This window comes from Tinamus guttatus, unplaced genomic scaffold, assembly GCF_059628265.1.
Source record: "Tinamus guttatus ecotype Peru unplaced genomic scaffold, ASM5962826v1 Tinamus_guttatus_pri_ptg000510l, whole genome shotgun sequence".
NCBI classification, from domain to species: Eukaryota; Metazoa; Chordata; class Aves; order Tinamiformes; family Tinamidae; genus Tinamus; species Tinamus guttatus.
This window is the reverse complement of record NW_028289044.1, coordinates 1700983-1726791: the sequence shown is the minus strand read 5'-3', so window position 1 is coordinate 1726791 and position 25809 is coordinate 1700983. Positions and strand designations below refer to the sequence as shown.

Here is a 25809-nt window from a genome sequence, read left to right as displayed (position 1 = left end):
CTGGTAAATTAAGCAAAAAAACCTTTTGACTTTAAAACATTAGTGCTCAAAAATGTATTTTTGTTACTAAGGGAAAGTAGGAAGAAAAAGATGCTTGTCATACTCTTTTGAATTCTAAATATAGCTGCTTTCTCATCTGCAATTAAAATTACAGAATAGTGACCTTTCTAAGATTATTTAAGGAAAGTACAGATGCTTTCTTGGGCTGTATGATACAGTGTGATGTTGTAGAGTGGTGAGTCTTGTCTACCTTCTTATAAAGAACCAATGAGGCTCATCTGTTTTATCCTACACTGCTCTTAATTCTAATCTGTGATCAAGTAGAAGCAGATTAGCAATATATATGCATATATATATATATATATAACATAATACCATACATACCATACGCCAAAGATGCCATCTTAGATGATGATAATAATAATAATAATAAAAAATTGTGATAATAAAGAAATGGATCCTTTATAAATGGGGAAGATAGAGTTGGGATTGAGATACTGTCTCTTCTGCTCATACATTTTTAATAGTAAGCTCTGTTACATGAACAATCACTAGGAAAGTGGAATTTGTTTTGAATTAAGAGTAAAATGCTGACTGGTGAAAAATGAAGTTTGCATTTTTTCAAAAAAAAATTGTGATTGAATTGCTATTTTTTGATGAAGATGAAAATTCACTGCACTGATAGACTTAGACTCATGCTTTCTCAAAGAGTAATTTGTGAATATTCCCATGATCTAACATAATATATTCAGGGATTAGAACTATGGGTTGTAGAGTTTATATATATGTATGTATTAGATACCTTTTCTTGTCTTTTTTTTAAAGTTCTAGATTTATTTACTTTGTTTAAAAAAGAAAAACATTTATAACATACTCAGATGTTTTCAATTTTTGGCATTATGAATATGAAATTATATTTTTTATTTTTATCTACATTGAAATTAAATGGCCCTATGAAATCACACAGCAGCTTACAAACTTATTCTGATGTGTTTCATCCTTATGCTTTGATCGTACTTGAAGTGAATGCCAATATCTTGCCAGAAAGAGGCACTCCATGTTACCAGTAAAACGTTGCAGGAGACTCCAGGGAAGTACCACAGGAAATATCCAAGGAAGTGTTTCTGAACAAAGATGCAGTAGCCCTTCTGAGTGAAATATGAACGACTTGTAGTTGTGCTTACTGTTCTTTTTATTGTTAGCAGTCCCTGTGCCTATTCTATTTAAATATATTTTTCAACACATAAAATGTAAATATATATAGGTCTTTTCTCCTCCAATATCAGCCTGAATGGCAAAGATGAAATTTTGTGCAAAGCAGTGTGTGTGTATGATAAGAAATTGAGGGTAATGGCCCTTCTTTTTAATTCGAGTATAGTATAATATAATTATACCTTTAATAAAACACACCATATAATTAGATTTTCTCTCAGCATGAAAAAGCCAAATTGCTAAAATATTGTTTTCTGGTTAAATAGTGGAACATTAGACTGCAAGTTTTTTTTTTTTTTCTAAAGCTATTTTCATGTTTCTGGATCTTTTATTAACATGATTGTAGAACAGAGAAGTCTGCAGTTGTCGTCAGATAAACCAGAACTTCATAACTTAAAATCATCAAAGGATTATTCTTTTAGTGGAAGCTTGAGTAAGTAAATGTCTTTGGAACCAAAGTAGCTGGAAAGTTTATTTTGGAGCCAAAGCTGGTACTTGCTTAGCCCTGGCCCTCTCTTGCTCATGATAGAATATTGCATGAAGATTTTGAGCTTTGGAGTTGTGCTAAGTATTTTAGTGAAAAGACTTTCATGCTTAACTATAAAAAGTTGTTTTTATTATTTAGTTGTTGTAGGATTTTATATGCAGCCTTGAAGTCTTCTTGGCAGTTATCCTGTGCAGGAGGGTAATACTCACTTTTCACGTGTTCTTCATACTAATAGTTGCTAAAATTGTGAAGTAGGGTAAACACAGTTATTTTTAATTGGTTGTTAATGCTGAATTCCAGTGAGAATAATGAAGGATCTGTATTAAAAGCAAATGAATGATTAAGTAATGTTGCAGGGAATGCCAACTAACTGTGTTAATTATTACACACAAAATGTAGCCAGATATTCCACATGCTTTAAATATCCCTGAAATTATTTCAGAAAATGAGTCTGTTTCCTGAAATTATTGAAAATGATATTTTCCTTGAAGCATGTAACTTGTACAAAGTTATAGTTAAAATGAAACATTGATTGAAAGTACAGAAATACAATGGTGAAATTGCCTAGTGTTCTTATTCTTTGAGTAGATCAGTTACTCTGTGACTTGTAACTTAACAGTAATGTTCAGCAGTTTTGAGATAGGATGATGTCTTAAGATGATTATTTATCACAAACTGGCAAAAGTTAAAGTATCCCGTAATTAAACCAAAATACTTTTTAAAATCAAGCTTGCTTAGAAAAAGCAGGAGTCCCTTGGAGTGCTAAGTTACTGTTTTAAGCAGTTGGAAAAGAAAAAGAATTGTTCATTATACTCATTATGCTTATTGTACTCTATTTTGCATTGTTCCTGTATGTGCATTACAAGGCCTAGCCTTGTAATTCTCCTGTTAACATGCACTACTTTTCACTTATATCTTTTTTTCTCTTTTGATCTAACTTTGAAATACAAATTTCAGGCCTGTTTTCCTAATTTCTAACAAGCAGGACATGCCAGGCTTAAATACAGAGGATGCAGCTGATTTGGGTGTAGGAGGCCGAGGCAGAGTCTTACAGCAATGATCACACCATAACCCTGATGTGGGGTGGGTGACGGTTGGTCTCTGCTCCCCTGGGAATCACTGCGAGGTTATATTCTGTATTCTGCATAGAATATAGAATATATTTTATATTCCCCAAACCACGGCAGCCTGTATGACAGGAGAGACTGTGACAGGAGTGGAGGTGGAGGCCTTTTCCCAGGAGACACCTTCACACGAGTGTCACCCAGTGGGTGATCAACACCTGGAATTCCTTTATATCCCTGAAAAAGGGCATCAGGGGCGTGAAGGTTTTGCGGCTCTCCCTCTTTGCTGCAGCGGGGCAGAGCAGCTGTGGCATTTGTTTGGTTTCTTTCTCACTCCTGTCCTCTCCCCATGCTATGGAGACTTGGTGTTATGCAGTGTATTGTGTAACTGTATTTCACAGCTACCTTTGTAGATCTTTATATCCCCCCCGCTTTTTTTTTTTATAAAATATGTCCCCCAAAATACTCCATTTATTCCAGAAACTTCATACTTTCCTTTAAAGACAGCTGAGATCTTAAAGTCATTGCAGCTTTTCAGGTCTCTAAGTTAGTAAAAGCTGAGAACACTGTGCTTTGCTTTGCTTAAATTTTTTTAGAAGTACAAGGGAAAATACTGCTTACTTCATTGGTTTATCATTAGTGTATGTTACTTTGCATGTGTAGGCCTTGACATAATAGAAATGAAAATAGGGGGTGATTCTGTTTCAAGAATTTGTAATAATTCCTTCTCTTTAACACATGAATGTGTTCAGTATTGGCAAAAGAACACGTTGCTACCAAAACTGAAATAAGATCCTTGAAACAGAAAGGATGTTGCCATGGAAAAATGAAGTAACACTCAGTGCAGCTGCGAAGCATTAATGAATAGGATATTTTTTTAAAAGATCATTTGTGTTTGGTGTGGCTTGGAGGGTCCCAACCAGATGGTTTCCATGAACAGGATCTGACCCCCAGCTTGAGGACTTCTTACTGGCAGATTACTTCATTTTCTTTCCCTTGGATTGTCAGATCCTTACATTAATGCAAGATTTACTGCTGCAGATTTATATTCAGTTACATAAATCAGTCACATTTTACATTAAATTCACAATTTTAGACACACAGTTTAACAGTTATTTAAAAAGTGTAAAAAGATTTATATGATAGCTTTAATATATGCTATTGATGTAGTTTAATTTTAAGATATTTGAATTACATATATTTTAAAGCACTTTTCCGATTGGTGAAGCAATCTGTAACTCACGTTCTAACTTTTTGTCCAACATATAATTCCATCACCATAGGTGCACTCTTCCATTCCTGCCCCGGAACTTGTTTTTAGACAGATCTCTGGATTCTGTCAGATAAATACCCACAAATCCCACTGAAGTTGATAGTTTTGTGTAAGCAGAACCTGACTTTGAGAAGTTCAGCCGGCGTGACTCAAATGCTTGAATATGCACTTTATCTGGCCCTGAGCATCCAAGTTGGCAATTTCCTATAGCATTACAATTATTACATGATTTTCACTGAAATGTGAATTTTTTACTTAGGTTCATTTTGTTGGCCTTTGAAATCCGGCAGTCATTGTGTACTGCAAATTTCATTTATTCATATAAAACTGGAACACAATATTTTTCATATAAAAAATGGAACACAAATACAGAAACCTCTCTGTAAGTGAATACGTAATATTATGTGTTAGGAGCCAGATGCTATCATGTAAATAACCCCATCAAAATCCAAGGGCCAACTCCTGTTCATCCATTTGTAAAACGAAAGACAAAATATCCACATATGTGAACAGAAATCCCCCTGAGGGATTCGCGGGAGTGCAACTGTTGTGATCCTCGTTCAGTCTTCTTGATATGGTAAAGTCAAGTGAAAAACAGTGACCTCCCCTTCAGTATGAAGCTACTTTTACTCCACTATAAATTAGATGTTAAAACTCTACTCAGTATTAAGGTCTCTTCTCAAGAGTACTTTGTAAAACATCTCCTGTAGATCCTGCTGCTGGTAATGTGATAATGTCTTGTACCTACCAGAATTGGTGGTATTTAGGGATTATTATTACCACATGGTTTGTGTGTGGAGGCAGCATTGATGTTAATCATCATGGAGATATATGTGTAGTTGGAGTGAATGATTGTTATAAATTGTTTATTCAGTAAGTGCATTGATAAAACCAAAGTTCTGCTGATCAGAGGTTCTTTTATTAACTATCTATCATTATCCTGCAATGGTTTGACCTGCAACCTATTGTTAATAGACCAGAAAATGATCTAATGTGTCACTGTAGAAATCTTTGCAAATTGACACAATGACTAATTTACCTTTTTTTTTTTTTTTTTTGGTTAAGCCAAATGAATTACATCTGTAACAATACTCTGTTGCTTTTCATTCAGTATAAATAAAGTACACTCTGTGACCTTGGATCAATAAACTACTTATCAAAGATGTAATTAACTTCATTTTGCAATTCAAACAATTCTAAACCTAGAAACAAACACAGACTTCATATAACAATGTATTTATTTTTGCAAAATTCTACTTATATTTTTCTGCGATGATTTCTTGTCAGTTTGTCTAAGCAAAAGGGCACAAAATACCGAAATAAAGATGAATATCTGTGTTCTCTTCAGCAGGCTGGCAAAGCATTTATGATGCTGAGGAATTCCAGTGCTATTACACATTACTATTGCTCTCTTGGGAAATTATTAGCCTTCAGGGGAGGGTATCATGCACAAACCTTGATTATCAGTTTTAAGCTATGATTTCTTTAATAATATCAAATTGATAGTCTCTGTTACAGAAGTTTAGAGCAAACAAGTGTTCTTTTATCAAAACTACAAATAACATCTTGTGTCCGATAGTTTGGACACTAGACTGTTCCAAACTGTTGTGAAGAAAGGGACTGAATCATAGTTTGTAATTGCTTAACAAAGCATTCAAGTGTGCAGGCTCGTAGGGCTATTTGATATCCAGGTGCAGAGTATTACTTGCAAGAGCCAAGGAGGACTAACAGGCTTGCACTGCCTCTGAATTAACAAGTCATGATGAGTTCAGTGCTTGCTTTGGGCTTGCTCAGCCTTGCTAGAAGTCCCAAAGGAGATGGCAAAATTGTCAGAAATGTTCCAGGGTAACAGCAGAGTTTGAAAATAAAGAACAAAAAAAGTGATGTTTCAACTTGAAATTGCATGTGTTACTTCTGGTTTGCAGCGGCAACAGGACAAAACTCTATAAACTGCATGAGCTTTATTCATTTCTCTTTCTGCTGTGTGTGTTTGGGAGGAGGATGCATCTGTGTATCTATCTGCTTGTTTTAATGGAAGTCAGTTTTCCACTTCAGCATTTATTCTTCCTAGATTATATGCTAATTAAACTTTTTGTACCTGTTCATTACTTCTGACTACAATGTAAAGTCATAAGTCTCCTTGAAATAAGTCTGTCTATAAAGTAACAGCATATAAAATGGTTAGCTCTGGAGCCCTTGCTAATGCTAACAAAAGCTAATGACCTGCAAAAAGAGGAGGATTTTCTCACCTTTTTTGTGAGAACATTTTCCAGCTCAATCATGTTTCCTGTTAAAAGCTGTTGAAGGGTAGGTATATGTTCAGTTTACATTGCAACACGTTTCTGATCAGATTTACAGATCCAAATGACACTTTTTCTCCCTTCCTTCCCATAATTATAATTTACCAGAATATAAATATTTTGAATATTTGGCATCATCTTTCCTTTTAATTTGTGGAAAAATTGTGACCATTTCATATTAACTATGGTGGATGTGCAATTTGAGATTGGACACCAACCTGAATATGTCCTGTTAGATATAAAAGGGTAATCTGTTTTTTGGCCTTGTTTTACAGCTTGAAGTGCAATCCTGCTGTGTTTTCATTCCCAACGACAGCCTGCCTTCGCCAAGTACTATTGTGTCCGGCGACATTCCCGGGACCGTCCGGAGCTGGTTCCATGGGCAGGCCTGCATGCCTGGCACGCTCGTCGTCTGCTTGCCCCAGATAAAGGTTATGAGTGCGGGACACAAACATATGGAACCGCTGCAAGAAATCCCGTTCGTTGTGCTAAGACCCGTTCTTGAAGAAGGTAGAGTATGATGAATTTGAAAAGCTTTGCTCTTTAGTTTCCATCTAGAACCACTGGGGATTTGCTGTTGTTTTATTTTGCTAGCAGTTTTAGTCATTATTATCGCCTGTTGAGGGCTAGGAATCCCAATCTTTGCCCAGAGAGATCAAAGTGCAACTCATCAAGCAGCCAGCAGAACTTCTGTGATAGGCTTTCTTTCTTTGGTGATGCCAAAAAAAATCAGAAGTACATTACTTGCCCAGATTGGTTTTGTCATTCAAGTTGTTGTGTAGCCAAGTTGGGATGATGCCGCAGGAAGGGCCACTGAGTTGGGAACTATGGGAACTTTTCCATCAAAAAGAGGTGTGACTTTGGAGGTACCATTAAATGCAAGACAGGGCAAGAAATTCATATCTAGAGCAGACTATCCCCCCCAAAAACAGTAAGGCTCCGTTAGTATTCCTGATAAGCAACAGTCATGTGTTGTGTTTGTTTTTAGTAGGCGTTTTATCAAGGTTATTATAGAGATTTGGAGAAAAAATAAAGAGAACATTTTACACTATGGAGGGGGGGGGTCTCATGAAAGGACAAAGATAAGAAAAAGTGTGCTACTGCTTACTGGAAAAGGTAATATATAGAGGTTTGACTTGTGGACTCGTCTGAGGGAAGGATGAACTTTTAACATTCTGCTACTGCTTGAGAAATGATCTGAAAGGAAGGGGTAAACTGAGAAAGGCCCTCGCAAGTGGAAACAAGCTGCTTATGTTTAAGATGCAGAAAAAAACAGAGTTGTTGGAAGATGTGAAGTCATCAAAGTAACAGGCTGGGGAAATGCTTTTGCAGCACTGGTTTGCTGCTGCAAAAGTCTTGTTCTGTTGGTATTCATATAAAAAAATGTTTGTTGAAAATGGGTAAGGCAATAATCCCTATCCCTAAAAATCTTAAATGTTGATTTTTGCATCATAACCCAGTTTAAAATTTCATGAAAATGTCAGTATACAGTTATTTCATATTGCGTTCTTGAAAAATATAATTCAGAAAGATTTGTTGCTGTTTTGTATGTTTGTACTAAGATGAAGAAGGATAAATGCACAATTATGGGGCTTTGGTGACAGCATTATGTAGCAAAATTATTTTATACCTATATATGGTTGAAATGTAACCAGTTATAGACAATGTTTTATGAAAAAGTAGTCAGAAGCATTTTTAAAAGCTACTCTTGTTCCTTCCATCTCAAATGTTTATGGGTTTATAGCAGAATTTTCTACCTCCTTTTGTGCTGCAATTTACTGCACTCTTCTCTTCCTTCCTGCCTTTTACTTCAAGCCCCAGCAACAGAAACAAAATTATAGTTTTAAACACTGAACATCTTATTAGGAATGTGTTAAATGCCAACAACTGAAAAAAAATATACAGGTGTTTTCCCTAATTAATTCTAGTGGGAATTATCTAATTTACTAATCATAGGGACAGGTGAAAGGTAAATTACTTAACCAAAATCATCTTTTGTTTGTTTAAAACTTAGGTTGCAGCTTAAGCTATTTATGAAAGTAAAAAGTCGTTTGAATTTTGTCAAACCCAGATTTGAAGGAAAGATCCTAGTGAGAGCAAAGAATCACTCTGTTTGGGATAAAGCGCATTGTAAGGAACCTATTTGTGTGTGGCTTTATGCTCTGGGAATGATGCCAAACAGAAGTTCTCACAATCTTCATATTTTTGCTTCTCCAATGGAGCCATTGCCTTCCCTCATCCCAAAACTCTCCCTGAAACAAACCATTAAGAAAGTTTTTTCGTAGCTTTTAAGTCACCTTCTTTCTTTCCTCCCATGTAGAGGTGAATAATTTTAATGCATTTTTATCGTGAGAGTCTCTAATTTGCATTCTGTGTTTGAGCAAGACTTCAGGGACATAACATCATTCCTCAAACATGTTACCTTCTCTGTGATATGTTATTTAGCTAAGCCTGCTTTTTCTGAAAAATATTTTTGGATCATTATTTTTTTTTATTAAAAACAAAAATCTGAGCAAAAGGACACATGCTTACTTTTAAGAAAGCTGTATGATTATTCATATATTTTTACTATTACTTGAAAAAATAAAGGAGAGTATGATGACAAGAAGCATATTCATACTGTCATTTGGGGATATTGCAGCCTTCTCACAAAGCCTTATTGACCTTAAGATGTCAACATACTGTAAAAATAGCTTATATGCTATCCCACAGTCAAGTCTTTCCATTTGTTTTGAAAGCTCTGTTATATTTCTTTTCGGAAACACTAAAAAGAGCATTTTAAGTACAGTACTTCTATTCAGAAACATAATTCAGCACAATCACACTACGTACCTTATCAATAGAAATAGGTTTATGTCTGTAAAGAATGAGGTATTCTGTTGAACCTCTGTTGAATAACAAATACCACTGAATAAATTTGTAACAAATTATTAGAATCCATTTTCTTGATAAGCCAGATCAATCACATGAGAAAATTTCAGATCCAGTTACTACCAATGAGGCAGAACATATTGAAGAAATTAAATAGAAACTCTTCTTTTATTTTGCATTTTTAATAATTTTAATTTAGATCCTCTTTCTGAGTTCCACTTTTGTTTTTATACTAGTTACCGTTTGGTACACTTTCTCTTGTTTGTGAAATACAATAAATCATTTACTCTTGCAGAAGTTTTGTAGCTTAGGTTTAAACTTAAGAAATTGTCAAGTGACTTCTGAGGAAATAGAAAATTAGGGTCCCTAGTACAGGCTATTTCAATGAAATGTATTAGACATAAAGTAATAAAATATATTTGCAAAAATATCTGCAAGTTAAAGCAGGAACTTAGTTCATGGTTAAAGCAGAGCATTGATTTCTTAGAAGTTTTTATCTTTCGTTAGATTAAAGTAAAAGTACTTCAGTATAATAAAGGAAAAATAATGTGTAACTGAAAAGGAAAATTAAGGCAATTGGCAAGTTTTGATAGGAAACTTTGACATTGCTTTTTCAGCATTTATTCAATGTCATCTTCTGTAAAACACAGTAATTATTGTATTTTATTTAGTACATGTAATGACTTTATAAAATTAGCTCTCCCATTTTAATGATAGTCTTCAATATCTGAAAAGCAGTGAGGATTCTGCTTTAAACCCCTTGCTGAGGCTGAGCTCCTGCACTAGCTGCGCTCCAGCGAGCAGAGCCTCGGTGCCTGCGCGTGCAGCTGAGCTCTGTGCAACTGCATGGCCAGAGCAGCCCCGCGCTCGTCAGGGCCCTCCCTGCACGCGGGACACGCAGCCGTGCGACGGCTCCCCGAAGCACAGCACTGACCTAAGGAGTCGTCATTACAATAGCTTTCTCCTTAAATTACTGCATATCACGTGAGAATGTGGGGAATTGGAAATTCCACGTAAGGACCCTGCGGTGTAGGTGCAGAAAGGGCAATGAAGACAAAGTAATCGAGATGCTTTTTGAAGATTACATAGGGTACATTTAGCAGAAATGGGAATAGATCCCAGATCATTCACACGATAAAGCTTTCGTGGTTTTTCCCCTGCTCTCACTAATTTTAAACAAATAAAATTCATAGTTTGCAGAACTGCCAACATTTTATACAACGTTTGTATGACTGCCACTTGTGCAGTGTGGTTTTTAAAGTAGAAGTGTCATATAAAAGTGAGAGCAAAGGTATAATAAAATTATTGCTATCTAAACACATTTATCACTATCTTGTCTCATAAAATCTGGAAAGGCTCACACTAAAAAAGAAAGAAAATCATCACTATGTTACAGTAAATCAGGTAACTGCCAGAGAAAAAAGCAAAAGCTTTTAATTACAGATATAGCAAAAATAACTCAAATACACTGTAGAAAATTCATCTTGGCAAACTATAACAAATATTCGAAACCTGCTGTAATGCCAGTTCTTTGAGATGGTGATGGAGTCTGTCAACTGTCAAAGGTTTGAAAATGTCCTTTATATATTTAATAAGTCATAAAACAGTTGATATATCTTAATTAACAGATCTTCATTTTTTTAAATCAGTGCTGAGAAGAAATTAAAAATAAGGATATATGAAAGCTGTCAGTCAGGAGTTAACTGGAATCAGTAACCTTATTTCATGTGTATCTTTCATATTCTTGCCTATGAAAGAAGTGGCTGAGTTCTGGTTCTGCTGAATGCAATGTTAGTTTTACTCATACTTCACCTTAAAAAAAGCTCAGAGATTAATAAACAAAGTAGTATACATGGATGGGAACATTGGATATGGCAAGGAAATGTCTGCCAAGTTTGGTGCTGTTTTTTCCTTGCTACCTGCTACTAAATGAGGTTTGAAGTAAATATGCTTTAAATGGTATTGCTTTTGATGTTTAGCCAGTTTGAATTAAGTAGTTTCCTAAAACCAATCTACAAATGAATGCAGGTATGTAATTTTTTGTTTGTTTTTTGATGTAAAGCAATCAGAATTACAACCCCAAAACAATTATTTATAAGATGGACAGTTCCAGTATAGTGACTGAATGGTCATGTAAGTGTGCATGGAGCTGGTTGATGGTGACAATAAGGGGGATTTTATAGTTGTAAATTTGTGATGTATTTACTACACTGTTCAGCCCTCTGTGGTTTCTATACATTGAACTATACATGCACTCAGTGTTCTCTCTGGACATTTGTTCTAATCCCTGAAATATACCCAATGTTCATTTACTGTGGTGATCACAGAGAAGAGCGAAAATCATGTGTAGTAATTAGAAACATGTCATTAGAGTTGACTTCGCATTTGATTTTTTTCCATATATTACAATTAATACTTTGTATTTCTTGGCGGTTGAACTTGGAAAAAATATGGTTTGCTAACTGCTTTTAAATATCTAATCTGAAACATTTCCAAAATATTTTAAGTTACTTTGGCCAAGCTGAGTTCTTCAGTCCATAATAGCTTCAAAATAAAATACAGAATTTTTCATCTCTTTCTTAGGATGAGGTGCACAAACTTTTTGATGTATTCTCTTGAATATGCACTTATTGCTAGTGCCACTTGTGTAAGAAAAAATAAAACTTTTGCTAAAATAATATGATAAAAAAGTGTTTGGATCCTACTTTTTTAAAATTTCAGAAGCTTTTTTTTTTTTTTTTTTTTTTTTTGTGAGTTAATTGCAGTTAGCAGTTAATTTGTGCTATTTCTCAGTGATGTGATTTCTTCACAGGGCACCCTGCTGACAGTGTGCTACTCCAAGCAGCAAATAAACACCATGACCCTCCATTTATTTTTTTAAAAAACATTAGTTCTGGTTCCTTAGTGCTCTGTTAGGCTCCCTTGTAGTATGCACGGGTATTTTCCTGCCATCTTCTGTCCCATTACTCCACACTGCTTTTGGGGTTTCAACATGCAGCTCCTGCCCCAAAGCTGTGAAAAATAAACCCTCACACCAAATAATCTTTGAGTTTTGGTATGGGAGAGGGAGTCCCATTTGTGACATTCTCACAAATGTCTTCGTACAAAAACGAAGAATATTTTGGCCCTGGCTGGACTTCGTGAATTCTTGTCATGCTATGGGCTTTCTATCCGAGACTGTGTGCGGCCACTTTCATGTTCCTATGAAAGGAACATGAGATGGGACAACTTCTAGGTTGCTTTTCCATGGAACGGGACAGCTTCCAGGCTGCTTTTCCATGGAACGGGACAGCTTTTAGGCAGCTTTTCCATGGCCTTAAAGTTCTTGTGCTGGCCGCAGGCTCCCCTTCATCCAAATGGGACCAAAAGGCCTGGCTTCCTCAGCAGAAAATCTGATACACAGAATAATTAAGGCATTGTTTTGAGGTAAAAAAATCTTAAATAATTGTTACACTCCTGTGTATCTGCAAAGCATTTTAAAACTATTTGAAAAGTCTATGTTTGTTTGAAATGAGAATTCACAACCACATTTTCCTCACTGCTCTTGAGCATTCTTTGGGTTTTGGTTTGCAGTCTTCTATAGACCTAAATTGCCTCTTTGGCAAAAATGGGATGTGGGATTCTTGAGGTGTGTGGTTTGCTCTTGTGCACAGCTAGTTCCCTTCACCTGTGGCTGGTGGAGCTGACTAAGATGTCTGTGGTTTTCTCACGTTAATTTCTGTTACCTTTCGAAAAACTTAGCCAAAACATTCTCTCTAGCTTATGTCCTGCTTTGACAAATTATCCATTTTTTCCCATCTATTGACAATCCAAAGGAAAAAGCCTCTACTGAGGCTGCAGCCATTTTGTTATGCCGCTGGGCACTGCTGGTTGCCTCACTGGTCAGCCCTGATGATGGCTCAGGGGGGACCTCCAGGCACTGCTTCCGGGTAGCTATTTTTTTCTAAATACAGGAAATGAAATGCTCAGCGTCGGTCTGTAGTGATTTGTTTTGTGTCATGATGTCCTGATCTCTACATGTAGCCCTTACATGTTGGGCTTGGCCCTCTCCGCCATGTCAGATGTTTTCTACCTTCTCTCCCTGTCCTCCAGAGGGCTGCAGTTTTCCCTGTTTCATTCCATCTTAGGTTATCAACATAAGCCACCAACGGCCTTGTCGCCATCCTGTAGCCCGGGCAAGTCTTGTCGGAGGCATTTGGTCACAAAGGATTCCCAGTGGTTTCGCAATCTCAGAGGATTCCAATTTTTAAGAACTGAAAAAAATGCTGTGTTTTAGATTTCAAGGTGTAGAATGGAATTGATAGTTGAAGGATATTTCTGAGAGTTTGGGAATAATTTAATGGACACTGGCAGTATGTGCCTTGGGTTTAGGATAAGGCCTTTACTGAATTTGGAAAAAAATATTATCTGTAACTGTTTTCTTTCTTTTTAATGTTCAGGTGATGCCTTTCCTTGGACAATCAATCTGCATAATTTCAGTATATATACTCTCCTTGGGCAACAGATGACACTAAATTTAGTGGATCCAATGGGCTGTACTTCTACTTTAGCTGTTACTTCACAGAAGCTGCTTGCTTCCGGGCCAGAATCCAGACACTCATTTGTCGTCTGCCTCCATGTCGACCTCGAGTCCCTTGAAATAAAATGCTCGAACCCCCAGGTTGGTACATTTAATTGATTTATGAAAGGAAATTAAAAATAACTTGATTTAAGTGCAATTGTTCTGCATTTTGTTGAAGAGGTTCTCTTCTATTAAACATCTTAATTTTTTTTTAACTGGGCCATCAAGATCAAGGTGCTTAGATTAAGATTTGCTTTGAAGCTCTCTCAAGTTTTGTAATTTAAACTCTTCTCAAAATGTAATAGCTACAGTATAAATGCATCTTTTGGCTGATGGAATGAAATGAATTACAGATGTACCGTTAAATGTATAGTACTGTTCTGCTGTTACTGTGGATTCCTGTATTGAAATGGCTTAATGCAATTTTTATAATATTCTCACAGAGCTAACATTCCTTCAAATATAAACTTTTTTCAGGCATACAATGGTAGTTTAGTAAGTAAAGAAGGATGCACATAAGTAGAAGTTATCATGTCATATATGTTTATTAAAAGGCAGGAAGGTTGCTAGATTTTTTAAGACTGCACGCTGTATTTTTCTGAGTTGGACCGAGTTTGCTTTGGTCCCGCACGGTAGATTTTATTTGAAAAAATTTGAGTAGTGTTTACTGTAACCTAAATACTACTTTTGTGACAATTGCAGCATATGATCAACAGCGGTTTTGCAAAAAGCACTCTTGTTCTCAAGAGTTACAGATTTCCTTAGATCTGGATAAGGAGTTCATATACTGTCTGCTGTGTGTAAGATTCTTCAGAGGACTTTATCAACAAAGCAGACTATTTATTTCATAATTTAATAGAAAGAAAAGATAGGAACACAAAATACGATGTTGTGTAACTCATAAACAAGGCATCGTGTTTATAAAGATTTACAGATCTATGGGGTAAGTCTGAGATTGCAAAAGCTAAGGTGGCTGCTTTAAGTGTAATGTTGTCCCTTGTGTATACTCATTACACAACGACTACTCATTACACACATATTTCTCGATCACGTCCTGTTTGTTGTACAGTGAAATATTAGCCCATTTTTTTTCTCTTAAGGATGCTCATGTACGCTGTAATGTGTACAACAGAGTAGCTATGAAATTTGATTCTTTAGAATGACAAATTGTCTCTAGATGACAGCTTTAAATAGGTGATACTTAGTGAATTTGCTAGGTGGTAGCAAAGGTGAAGTATGTTACTGTCTAACTGTTATGATTCATGTTACGATGATGGTTCTACCCTGTAAGTTCAATAAATACTTCCAGTATGCAAAATTGTCAGGATTTCACCTTTTACCGTATTGTTCTCAATTTTGTGGTAACATTATTTTTTAAGTACAAAATACTGTAATGTATTGATTTTAATTTTTTACTGTAAAGTACATATCTTGCCAAGTGGGCAGTGAGATCTTATTGAGCTATGTGTAATTTTGCTAAGGAGGAGGTGGAAGCAGTGTGGAGAGAGGGAGATTTTTTGTAACAAATTGTGGCAGTATTATTCATATTTTGGTATGCTTTTTTTTCTTTTGAATAGAAGGTACTAAAAATAAGAAATTAAATAAATAAATAAATAAAATTTACCGTTATGTTCAAAATAATTCTAAAAAAAAGAGACCTTTCACTTGCATTAGCAATTCTGATATACTCGGGAATGGGTCTTGAGAACATTAAGACTACTCACCTGAAAAAATGTAACCAGAATGATAAATAGAAATCCTTTCATTTTAATAATTAATAGCCATCGAAATGCAATGAAATGTCTTGCTTTCATTTTTAGCAGGTTTTGCTGGATTTTTTTTTATTATTTTGTAATATTTGAGGGGGATTTTTTGTTCTGCTCTTTAACATGTCTCCATGAAAATCATCTCCCTCTAGGTAGCTGTGTTCTTTTCCACAGTGAGCCTTCTCCTCGTTGTTTTGTGTCTAATTTTAGAGAAGGGTAGACTATTGGGTTAGTACTATTTGGTCATCTGGTTGCAGGAGTGTTTCAGAGATGGACATTGCAGTCTGAAATAGCAACTCTTTCAGAGTGGCTGCAAAGATTCTAGCTTGAAGAATTAAAATAAAAACATAAATAATTATTAGCTTTAATGACTGTGACTGTTGTTATGTCATTTAGATCCAAATACTTCAGCGGGGGATTATTAAGTGATAAACTTCTTTAGCTTGTGTACAAACATGCAAGTAAACATAAAAGTTGCATCATTTCTTCATTCGTGTTACTTTGTGCCTTTATGAACCCTGGCATAGTTAATTCTTTGGAATCCTTGCTTCCTAAGGACAAGCATAGTTTAAATTAGCCTTTAGTCTCTTGACCAATAAATATTTTGATGGAAGGGAGGTTGCAAGCATCTATGATTTGGATATATGCCTGTATCCTGTTAATTTTCTAGAGACTTTTTTGCCAGAAAAGTGTCAGCACCAATTAATGTTTTCCTACTCAATCAATCAGATGGATATTATTAATTGCTTTTCCTGAGTTACATGAAAGAAAGTCAGGAAAACCTGAAAGTTTTGTAATTAATAATTTAGACTAGCACCGCGCTACCGACACAAGCCCTTTTAAAGTGTAACTAAAATAAGTTTTCACTGTAAGTGAACCAACTAGCAGTAAAGTGTATCTGTAGATGATTCCACACGTGAGGACAAAAAATACTGAATTCATCTTCTTTAAGAAAAAAAAAAACTGTCAAAAGAGTATATGACCTGCTCAATGTAAGCCTTGGAACTTCAAAAGAAAAATCCATGATGAATTAAGAAGGTTTTTATAAAATTCCAGCACTTCACCTCTTAAGAAAGGACTGTAGCATGTTCTTTGAGACTTCATCACACATTCTCACGCACAAAATTAAGTACTGTTTTATATCAAATGTAGATTGACAACAGTGTTTTTCTGCATCTGTTCTGCCCACATAAGAAGCCAGCTTCAGAGAGTAGATGTGTCCTGAGGCTTAAAGTTCTTATAAATATGAGAATTTCCATTTTTTATAATGGCAAGTTGGGTATGGTATCCAGCTGTGGATCTGCTTATATATTGTTTGCAGTTTTCCCTGAGCTTGTTTTATACAGTATATGGCAATATGTTGTCATACAAATTCCATGATTAATGCTTATTTACAAAAGCTTGTGTAAATATCTTAGAACTGAGTCAAACAATGTGCAAGTTAAACAGTATGTTTTCTGAATATTGCTATGACATTTCCCAGGAGATTATTGAGTTTGATAGTGGATATTCTTTCTACTACTAAGAACAGTTGCATATGCTGCATGAGATCACTATTTTATTACTGCTAAAAATGAGTAATTTTTACATTCTTAATATTTTATAATGTTTATTTTTATGTATTTTCCTTTTTCTAGGATTTTAATTGAAAGGGTAGTATCCATATACATGAAATACACCAGAAATTAGATTTTTTTATTGTTAAAATGTGTTAGTAATAAGTTTTACAAGACCAGGTTATTGGTTATATTTTTATAAACTACATACTATATGTTTAGAGAAGCACATATTTCTGACCAAAATAACTAGAGCATAACTTGTTAATTAATTTAATTGCAATGTAGTTACTTTTCAGAACATTGTAAACTGTGAGACTCACAGTTCTGCTGTATTTTAAGTCTGAATGGAGAACCCTGACTGGGGTGATTTTCCTTCGTCTTATTATGGAAAAAAAATCATCTTAAAAAATGCATTTCTTTTAGGTGCAGCTTCTGTATGAACTGGCAGAGATCGCAAGTAAAGTTTGGAAAAAAATTCAGAAGAAAGGAATTCTTTACCAGTCTTCTGTCTATCCTGAACCCGTGGCGGGAGCTGTTGTTCCCAGCTCTCCGGTGAGGAGCAGCGTTGGTACCGCTCCACCAGACACCAGCACGTGCAGCCCATCTGCTGACGTGGGCACCACCACAGAGGTAGGCTTTCTGAAAAGCTGGGTTCTGTGACTACTGGCCTGCGTGTGATGTGTAATCAAGCAAGAGTCAAAAGGATTAAGAGAGAAATAGTGCTCTGTGCAATGTGGCTTTGCAGCTCATCACCTAATAATGGATATTTCATTACTTGTTTTGGAGGAAGAGAGGAGGAAGAAAAAGAGAGTACAGTATTGCTCCTATGTTTATTATTTGTCTGGATCATTTCTCTTAGAAACAAATTAATATTAACTCTTGTAAGCAAATAATAGCTAGTGTTTTTAAGTCCAGAAGTATGTGGTATTTTTCATGTGCAGAACTATAAGACGGTGGTAACTAGTGGTTTTGAAGTGTCTGTGGCACTTGTGTTGCTTGTGGCTTGTGAGTCATCCAAAGAAGCTTTGGTGGCCAGCCAGTGACGTGGAGGCAGTCAGTGGGAGGCCCGTGCTGTGCTGTGTGTAGTCTGTGTTACTGGCAAGCTGGGAGAGACGGGGCGAGCAGAGGGCCCCCAGTTGCACACTCCCCCCAGCATTATCCTGCTGTCTTCATGCTCCATCGCTGGGATCCTTCTGTAGCTCTGGGCCTTCGCCTTGACCAGCTCTCCAATGTCTTGTGAATCTTTTTCAACTCAGTCACACGAGGATTTCAGTATGCAGCTTCCAATATGAGAAAGATTGGCTGCTTGCTTTTATGGATTTCTGTTTTGGTAATTTGCAACATGGTATAACTGCATGGGGCAAGCTAATAGTATCAGCAGGAAAGCAATGTTGAGCCCCAGCTCTGGGTGTTGTTAGTTAGGTGGCACCAGGTAGCTGAGGTAGTGGGATGTGTGGCCACAGGACACTGTGCAGCTGAATCACAGAACCACAGACTGGCTGAGGTTGGAAGGGACCTCTAGAGATCATCTAGTCCAACCCCCTGCTCCAGCAGGGACACCTACAGCACGTGGTACAGGGTGGCAGCCAGGTGCGGTTTGAAGATCTCCAGAGAAGGAGACTCCACAACCTCTCTGGGCAGCCTGTGCCAGGGCTCTGTCATCCTCACAGTGGATAAGCCTCAGCTTTCTTAGTGTCCCTGTCAACCTTCCTAGTTAGATTAATTAGATTATATAGGTGCTCTAGGACAGATTAGGTACATAACTGAAGGTAAGTAATACCAGCAAGAAGATGGTAAGGCCCCCAAATTAGTATTTTTTTCATCTACTTGCATCAAATTCCTTTCTTATTAAAATTAGAAACCATCAACTTCATAAGTAACAATTTGGTTTTGACTCTCTCTATAGACAGCAGCACTTATAGTACACACTGTACTTACAGCCTTACTTGAAACTGATTCAGTAATTGTTTTAATCCATGTGTTACCAAGATTGTTTTGGCAATGCAGAGCTAATGAAGTTTGGTGGGTTAGCCAACAAAGGACAATACTAGAATCTGTGTTGAGCATTTTCCTCTCTGAAGCGAAGATCATCATTTCAGTCTTGTTACAATAGAAAATTATATATTAAAATAGATGGCATTAATATTGGATTTTTTTTTCACAATAGGGAACCTAAAATTGATGGCACTTTACAACTAATATTTGAAAAGTACTTTTCAAATAAATATGTAATTTTGCTGGATAGTACAAATTTTTGAAAAATTGACCCCCCTTCTGGCAATTTTGTTATTTAAGGTGTGAAAATGGAGAAGAGGTACAAACAGGGAAAAGTACTTGCAAAACTCATGGTTCGTCTTGCTGGAGGAGCAAGGAGGTGAACCTACCCAACACCTCCCTGTGTTCTCCCAGGCCAGGTGCTCTGTCCTGGCTGGAAGAGGCAGGCAGGGAGAGCCAGCGTGGGGAAGATGCAGGTCCATAAATAGTGCAGCAAACTGAGTCAGGGTTCATTGCTGTAATGGCGATAGAGAGATGGGAGAACGTGGCTGGATACATGAGGCTGCAAGAAGTTCTTTGTTAGCTATTGAAACTAAGAATTAGAAGGTGAGAATTGATGCTGTTTTCAGGAAGAGATTGAGAAATTCAAGTAAGAGGGTAATATATTTTGTTCATCAGTAAGGAAAATCATGTTCTGTTTCTGGTTAAGTAGGTGGGCGTATCGTGTCTATTAAGATGATTAAATTCTAAACGATGTGTAGGGTATGTGACTGTTTAGCTAACAGTAAGAAAGAGAAAGGGAAAGGTTTTGAAGTACAGTGGCTGAAAAAAGATAGGAGAGAAACTTTGTCGTGGGAAGTCACGGCAAAGTTTAAATTCCTGTAATAATGGTAGCTACAAAAATGCTGTATTTTGGAGATACTGTCATTTCTCTGCATTTGAGAGTCCTTGTTTATTTTTGGACCTCACCTTTAATATCCATCTGGTAATTTGTTGAAAGTTAGTGAGACTATAGGGGCTCACAGGAGATTCATCTGAATGATTTGACTGTTAGGAGATGTAACATCAAAGGACATCTTAACCTAACGCTTTCTCGTATATCTCCTCTCGTATAAAGGCTGAGAGGAAAAAAAGATTTTCTCTTCTCTCTTAAGGGTAAATCTGTGTCAAGCTACCAGTTGGAGTGAGATGAATTACTTAAGATGATGATCCAGTTAATGTGGTCTTGTTGATATAAACAAAGTAAGCTGTTTCAAGCTTACTTATTAATAAACTGTAGGAAAAAATATAATTATTAATAAACTGTAGGAAAAATTATATTAAACTTTCCATCACAGTTTAAATCTTTACAGTGGTCAGTGTATCTGACATTTTCCTTTAAATCTTTTGCTCAGTGATAGTCATACATATAAAAAAGTAATAAATCTCATGCTGATTTGAAGCTGTACCATGGACTAATGCAGACTGCAGCGCAGGAAGCAGCTGTGAATGCTGCTTCTGAGACCGTGCACAGTCCTGAGTCTGTGTGATGGCAAAGGGGATTGCAGTACTCTTAGAGGTGGCAGAGGGATGAGGAAAAACACCCTTGGCCAACCAGTGAGAAACAGTGAAACATATTTTCTTCTCACATTTCTAATGAACTATTTGAGACAATATAAATTAAATCATTTCTAACATAATGATTGGCAGTATCTCCAAAACACATTTTCTGCATTTGGTGGCTGTCTTTAAACTTGTTCAACATATTTCCTAGTATCAAAGTACCTGCTAGGTTCTCATTACAGCAATGTGGTTGCTGTCCTGTCCCTTAAGGTAAGGACTGTGGAGAACTTAGTAATACATGTATTGAAATGCTAGCGAGGAAGCATTCTCCCTCGTTCTAAACCAGTGAAAGTTGCTTGTCTTCTGAGAATAATTAATCACTTAGTTTCCCAATTTCCTCTTGCTGACTTAATTACAGTCATCCTACCAAAAGAAAAAAAAATGTCGTGGTTTGTGTGATCACAAAATCCTATTTCTCCTTTAATTGTAGACAGTAGGATTTGAAGATGAGAGAGAATCTGTCTTCTGTCTCCAACTGCCACGTAGGACTGCTTTTATTTTGCTGAAACCTTAGAGTCTAAACAGACTTTATTTGAACAAAAGTAACTTCCTTAGCATATTGGGTACGCACAGTTTCTCCATATAAATGCGGGGGTGCATCTGGGGGGCACCTACACTGAGAGGAAACGCAGAGCAGCTGCCCGAAACGCAGGCAAAGAGAAGCAGGCCCTGCACACAAGAGACGCAGACAGGTTTTTGATGGGTTTGTCTCCTGCGAAGTACAGCAGCTACTTCTACCCGTCAAATTGCCTAATGGGCTGCAGATGTCAGTCTGTTTCACTATGCTCTTTCTAGCAAGGCTAGGTTTTCCTTCTGGGTCTGGTGTGAAGATACAGTCCCCCACAGTTCATCCATATATGGATCACTGTCATCCTGTCTCTTAGACACAAGGCTTTTCGTCGGGAGAGCCTGTTTCTGTTTGCAAGAGCCCCTCTGGTGACATCAGTGCTGTTTTTTGATCACCTTCTGCCAGAGTACAGTTGAGGGCAGTACAGTGGTTGCGCAGAGGCAGCCAGTGCCCGCCTGCTCCTACACCATGATGTTCTTCAGGCATTCCTGAGGCTCACATTGGGATCTGAGAGCCCTGGGGAGAGATGGCTGGTGTTTGTGGAGGCCAGAGCTGTCTTTAATACCTCACGGAAATGAAGATTGTAGGAACTGGGCTATCAGGAAAGCTAAATGACTAAAAAGAGGTGGCCCTGCATGGAAGGGAAGGGTGGCAGCCTTTATGTGAATGGCAGAGGGGAGAGGGAAGGTGGAGGCAGCTTTGGGAAGACTACTGAGACGTTTCGAGCGGCATTTCACCATTTACCTTAAGTCTATTTTATCCTTGTCTGTGGTTTTGCTCCTGGTTTGAACTGAGCTGCCCCCTGCCCTCCCTCAGCGTCTGAATTCCATCAAGGGAGCAATAAAAACGCACGCGGCAGCTTTAGAGCAGGCACTCAGTGGCTGGGAGAGCTAATACCAATAAAGGTTTGCTTGACTGCTGTCATGATGCTCACAGATCTGCAAAGATAAATGCTTTCAAATATGCTTTCAAAAATACCCCCCCAAAAAAAAAACTCATCTTTTTAAGTATGGTATGCTTTATTTCTTTGTACTTTCCAAAACGTGAATATTGAATACTCATAGGTCATAGTCTGATCTTTAGAAATTTCAAGGTAGTTAATATTGGCCTAACTCTGATCAGTGAAGTCAGTGGGAACAAAGCTAAATCCATTTTGTTTGATTTGAAAAATACCACCCTATATTTGTAAATTATAACTTATTTTTAGACTGCTGCAACACTAATGTTTTTAATGCAAGAAACGCAGGAGGTAACATACAGAAATGGAATTCATCAGCTATAATTTCAGCATGCAGCTATGTCAGTTTAGCAGACTACCAGGAACAAAGACTGCCAGGAACAAAGTGTTTAGAGCGATTAAACTATAGTATGTATTTCTACAGGTTTGACATAGAGAGGTTTCTCAAGAGTTTGAGAAATCTTGTTTGTGTTTTGTTTATCAGAGTTTGTGTTTAGTTTATATGTTTCTATAGCTTTTACATTTGAAATTCTAAAATCTGTCAAACAAAAAATACCTCCCTGCAATAGGTACTTTTTTTTTTTTTTTTTTCCTGGACTTCAGAGATATTACCGTTAATGTGCTATTCCGTTCTGTGGGAGACAAATGATTATTTTTAAAGCTTCTTTCAAGTGCAGCAGTCTTACTATAAATGAACGGGAAGAAAGCACACTCTCAGAGCTGTTTGTATTAAAAAGCAAAAGAAGTAATTTGTTTATATGATCTGCGGATGATTTATATTTTAAGCTGCGTGTAATTCTTTTCATGCTGACACGTTGATAGTGAGCTCCGCGGTCGCATGCAGATAAAGCTACCTAGCTTCCTGAATTGCAGTCTGGGTGGCAGTCAGCTGGGGAAACTTGAGTGAGAGGTTTAAGTACTGGGGGGGGTGGAAACAGTTAATCATTTTTACCACCCCGGCTTTGGAACAGCAAGAGCAAAGGTAGTACAGCCTACAACAGGCCACTTGTTACTGTTTACTTAAGTACAAACAGTGGTAGAAGTGTTTAGTCCTTGGGGAAGCACTGTGATTGAGCAAGAAGGCAGGAGTTATTTTGATAAGGCATAGCAGTAGTGTGGCCAAACTGTGATCATCCCGGAGCTTTAGGCAGGCCTTGGATGAAGGCCTCGTATGTTTGGTTCTTCCTGATGAACAAAGATAAATTCTGCTAAGAAAATAAACTCAGTATATTGGTCAATTTGCAACAATTGGTGAAAGAATTAAATTGTATATTTTAGGACTTGGCATGAGAAGTTGTGGGAAAATAGTTCAGTGTCTCTGACTCTGGCTTGATTTTTCTGTAGATCTGGAAACAGAGCAGAAAATTAATATATAAACATATTTAACAATACCACGCTGGGTGCTGAAAATCCAAACTGAAAATTGAAACTGCATGAGAAACAAGAGCACAGGCTGTCTCCTCACTTTGGTTTCATAGTTATTCAGTGCAAAAATTTTCTAAGGATTTGAGCTTATTTAAAAAGAAAATGACTTCAGCTACTGCAAGCCATCATTTTTTTCACTCCTTGTGACTCTGCCCAGTGGTTCTGGATACTGTACCACGACCAGAAGGCGAAGGAGAAATGCAATCCCTTCAATTCCCACCTCCCACAGGACAGCCCTAGAGCAATTCCTGCCTTTGGAGGAGTGCATGTACAGCTGCGGCCACTGAGAAAGGGCCAATCCAGCTGTTTACACATGTTAGATCGGTGGAACAATTCAGAGAATATGTTCAGTGTGAACTGCTGAGCTAGGAGACAGGAGGAGACAGCAACGTCCGGCTGGGACCTGGTGACCAGCAGGTGGGAATGTCTGTGGACAGCCCCTTCCCTGCAGCCAAGAGCATCTCTGTGAGCCTCAGCTTAACGCGGCAGCCCTGGTGCCAGTGACCTGCGTATAAAAGTGTAAAAGTGTAGAAGAGCAGCGGTCAACAGAGCAAGAGCATGGCCAGGTCTTGAAGATAGAAGTGCTCAAATCCTACCCATTGCCAGGCCAGGGACCCAACACCCAACGTAGTCTGCCACAAAATCAGCCCTATGTTGTGCTGGCCTTGTCCGGATGTTCACCTATCTTTTATTTCTGGTCATGTCCACTTGGCATCTGGAAATTCAAGTCTTGCTTTTCTACTTGCTACCAGAAATATACGTGTCTTACTGGTGTGTTAAATGAAATTTTCTGCTGTGTCTTAGAACACAATTTCTGCAGATTTTAATAAAGCCACCTGACATTCTGCAGGAATTAAAGTGTGAAAAAGATCTGCAAATCTCACAAGTATAAGCATAAACATAACTGGACTCAGGCCAGAGCAAGTTGAGCTCCTGCAGTGGTAAAGGAAACTGCGAGCACCTTGGCCTCTCTTCCTTGCCTGTGCATTTTTTGGTTATTGCATATCAGATATACTGCCTCTTCCAAAGCATTATGTATTTAAAAAAAGAGGAAGCAGTTTCTGATGATACATCTGGGTCTGTACCTGTAACTCTGTTTTTTGGTAAACTTTATGGGTTTAATAGACTTGGAAGTTGGTAGGGGCCACATGCTCTAAAATTCAGTGTTCGCTGCTTTTAAATTTGATTGCACATTCCTGAGTTACTTCACTTTTTATATGGCTCTGGGTTTATGCCTGATAAACGCAGTTCTTCAAGGATCTCACAAATGCCTTTGCATATAACCTTGTGCCAAAATTATTAACAGGCTGATTCTTTGAAAAGCATAGGAGATCATTTATATTCTGAGAAAAATAAGCTTAAAGAAAAGTGTGGGAAAATTATTGCCTCGGTTTTCTACAGCACGAAGTTATCTATATCCTCAAACCACTAAACAAAAACAGCTTTTATGGAAAAAAAAGGTTAACAAAATGCTTGAAACATATGAGGCCACTAAATTATGAAAATAAAAGATCCAAATTATAAAATGCAAAACTTGCCATGATGGCAGTATATATTTTCTGTTAAGTACACCACTTTAAGTTTAATTTATTATTGTTTTCTACTTTTTTAAACTATTCTGAAATGTAGAGATCTGCCAAAATTTTAGAACAAAACTGATTTTCATACGAAAAGCATTTTGGAGCATGTCCAGGGGGAGAACGAGGGTGTGTACGGGGGCGGGGGGAGGAGATCTTCTCGCCCCCGCCATCCCCCCAGCGCAGTTCGTGAATTACGTTTTGGCAAATGCAGCCTGCCGACACCACCAAAGAACTTCAGAAATGTTCCAGCTCTAAAAACAGAAGGGAAAATGCTTTTTATAAACCAAACGGAGAGGAGCAAATCAATCTACAGAACGTCAACATTGGCTTGAACTTTGATTTGAACTGAAAATAAACACGTTTTCAGGTTTAAATAAGTATTGTTTCTCCATTTCCTTGACCTTTAACTGGCCTCCTTTTCTTGATACTCTGTGAAATGCATCTCAGGATCTCAGCAGCGACAGCTTGTCCTTGGCTGGCTGCTTCCTCGGAGCTGCTGGGCTTGAGGGATCCCCCCGTTCCAAGGACCTCTGACTCCCGCGTCTCCCGAGTGTTCGAGGCTTGGTGAGAAGAGTCATTCCAGACACG

General features: G+C 37.4%; 1 protein-coding gene across 1 annotated transcript in view; it reads left to right on the top strand.

The window, feature by feature from the left end:
* The window catches only part of VPS13B (vacuolar protein sorting 13 homolog B), a 405118-nt gene that overhangs the window by 194036 nt on the left and 185273 nt on the right, over positions 1-25809 (top strand). The window contains exons 22-24 of the mRNA XM_088533620.1: positions 6612-6846; positions 13647-13867; positions 17517-17723. Coding sequence (XP_088389746.1) covers positions 6612-6846; positions 13647-13867; positions 17517-17723 — 663 coding nt within the window. The remainder of the gene's footprint in view (positions 1-6611; positions 6847-13646; positions 13868-17516; positions 17724-25809) is intronic.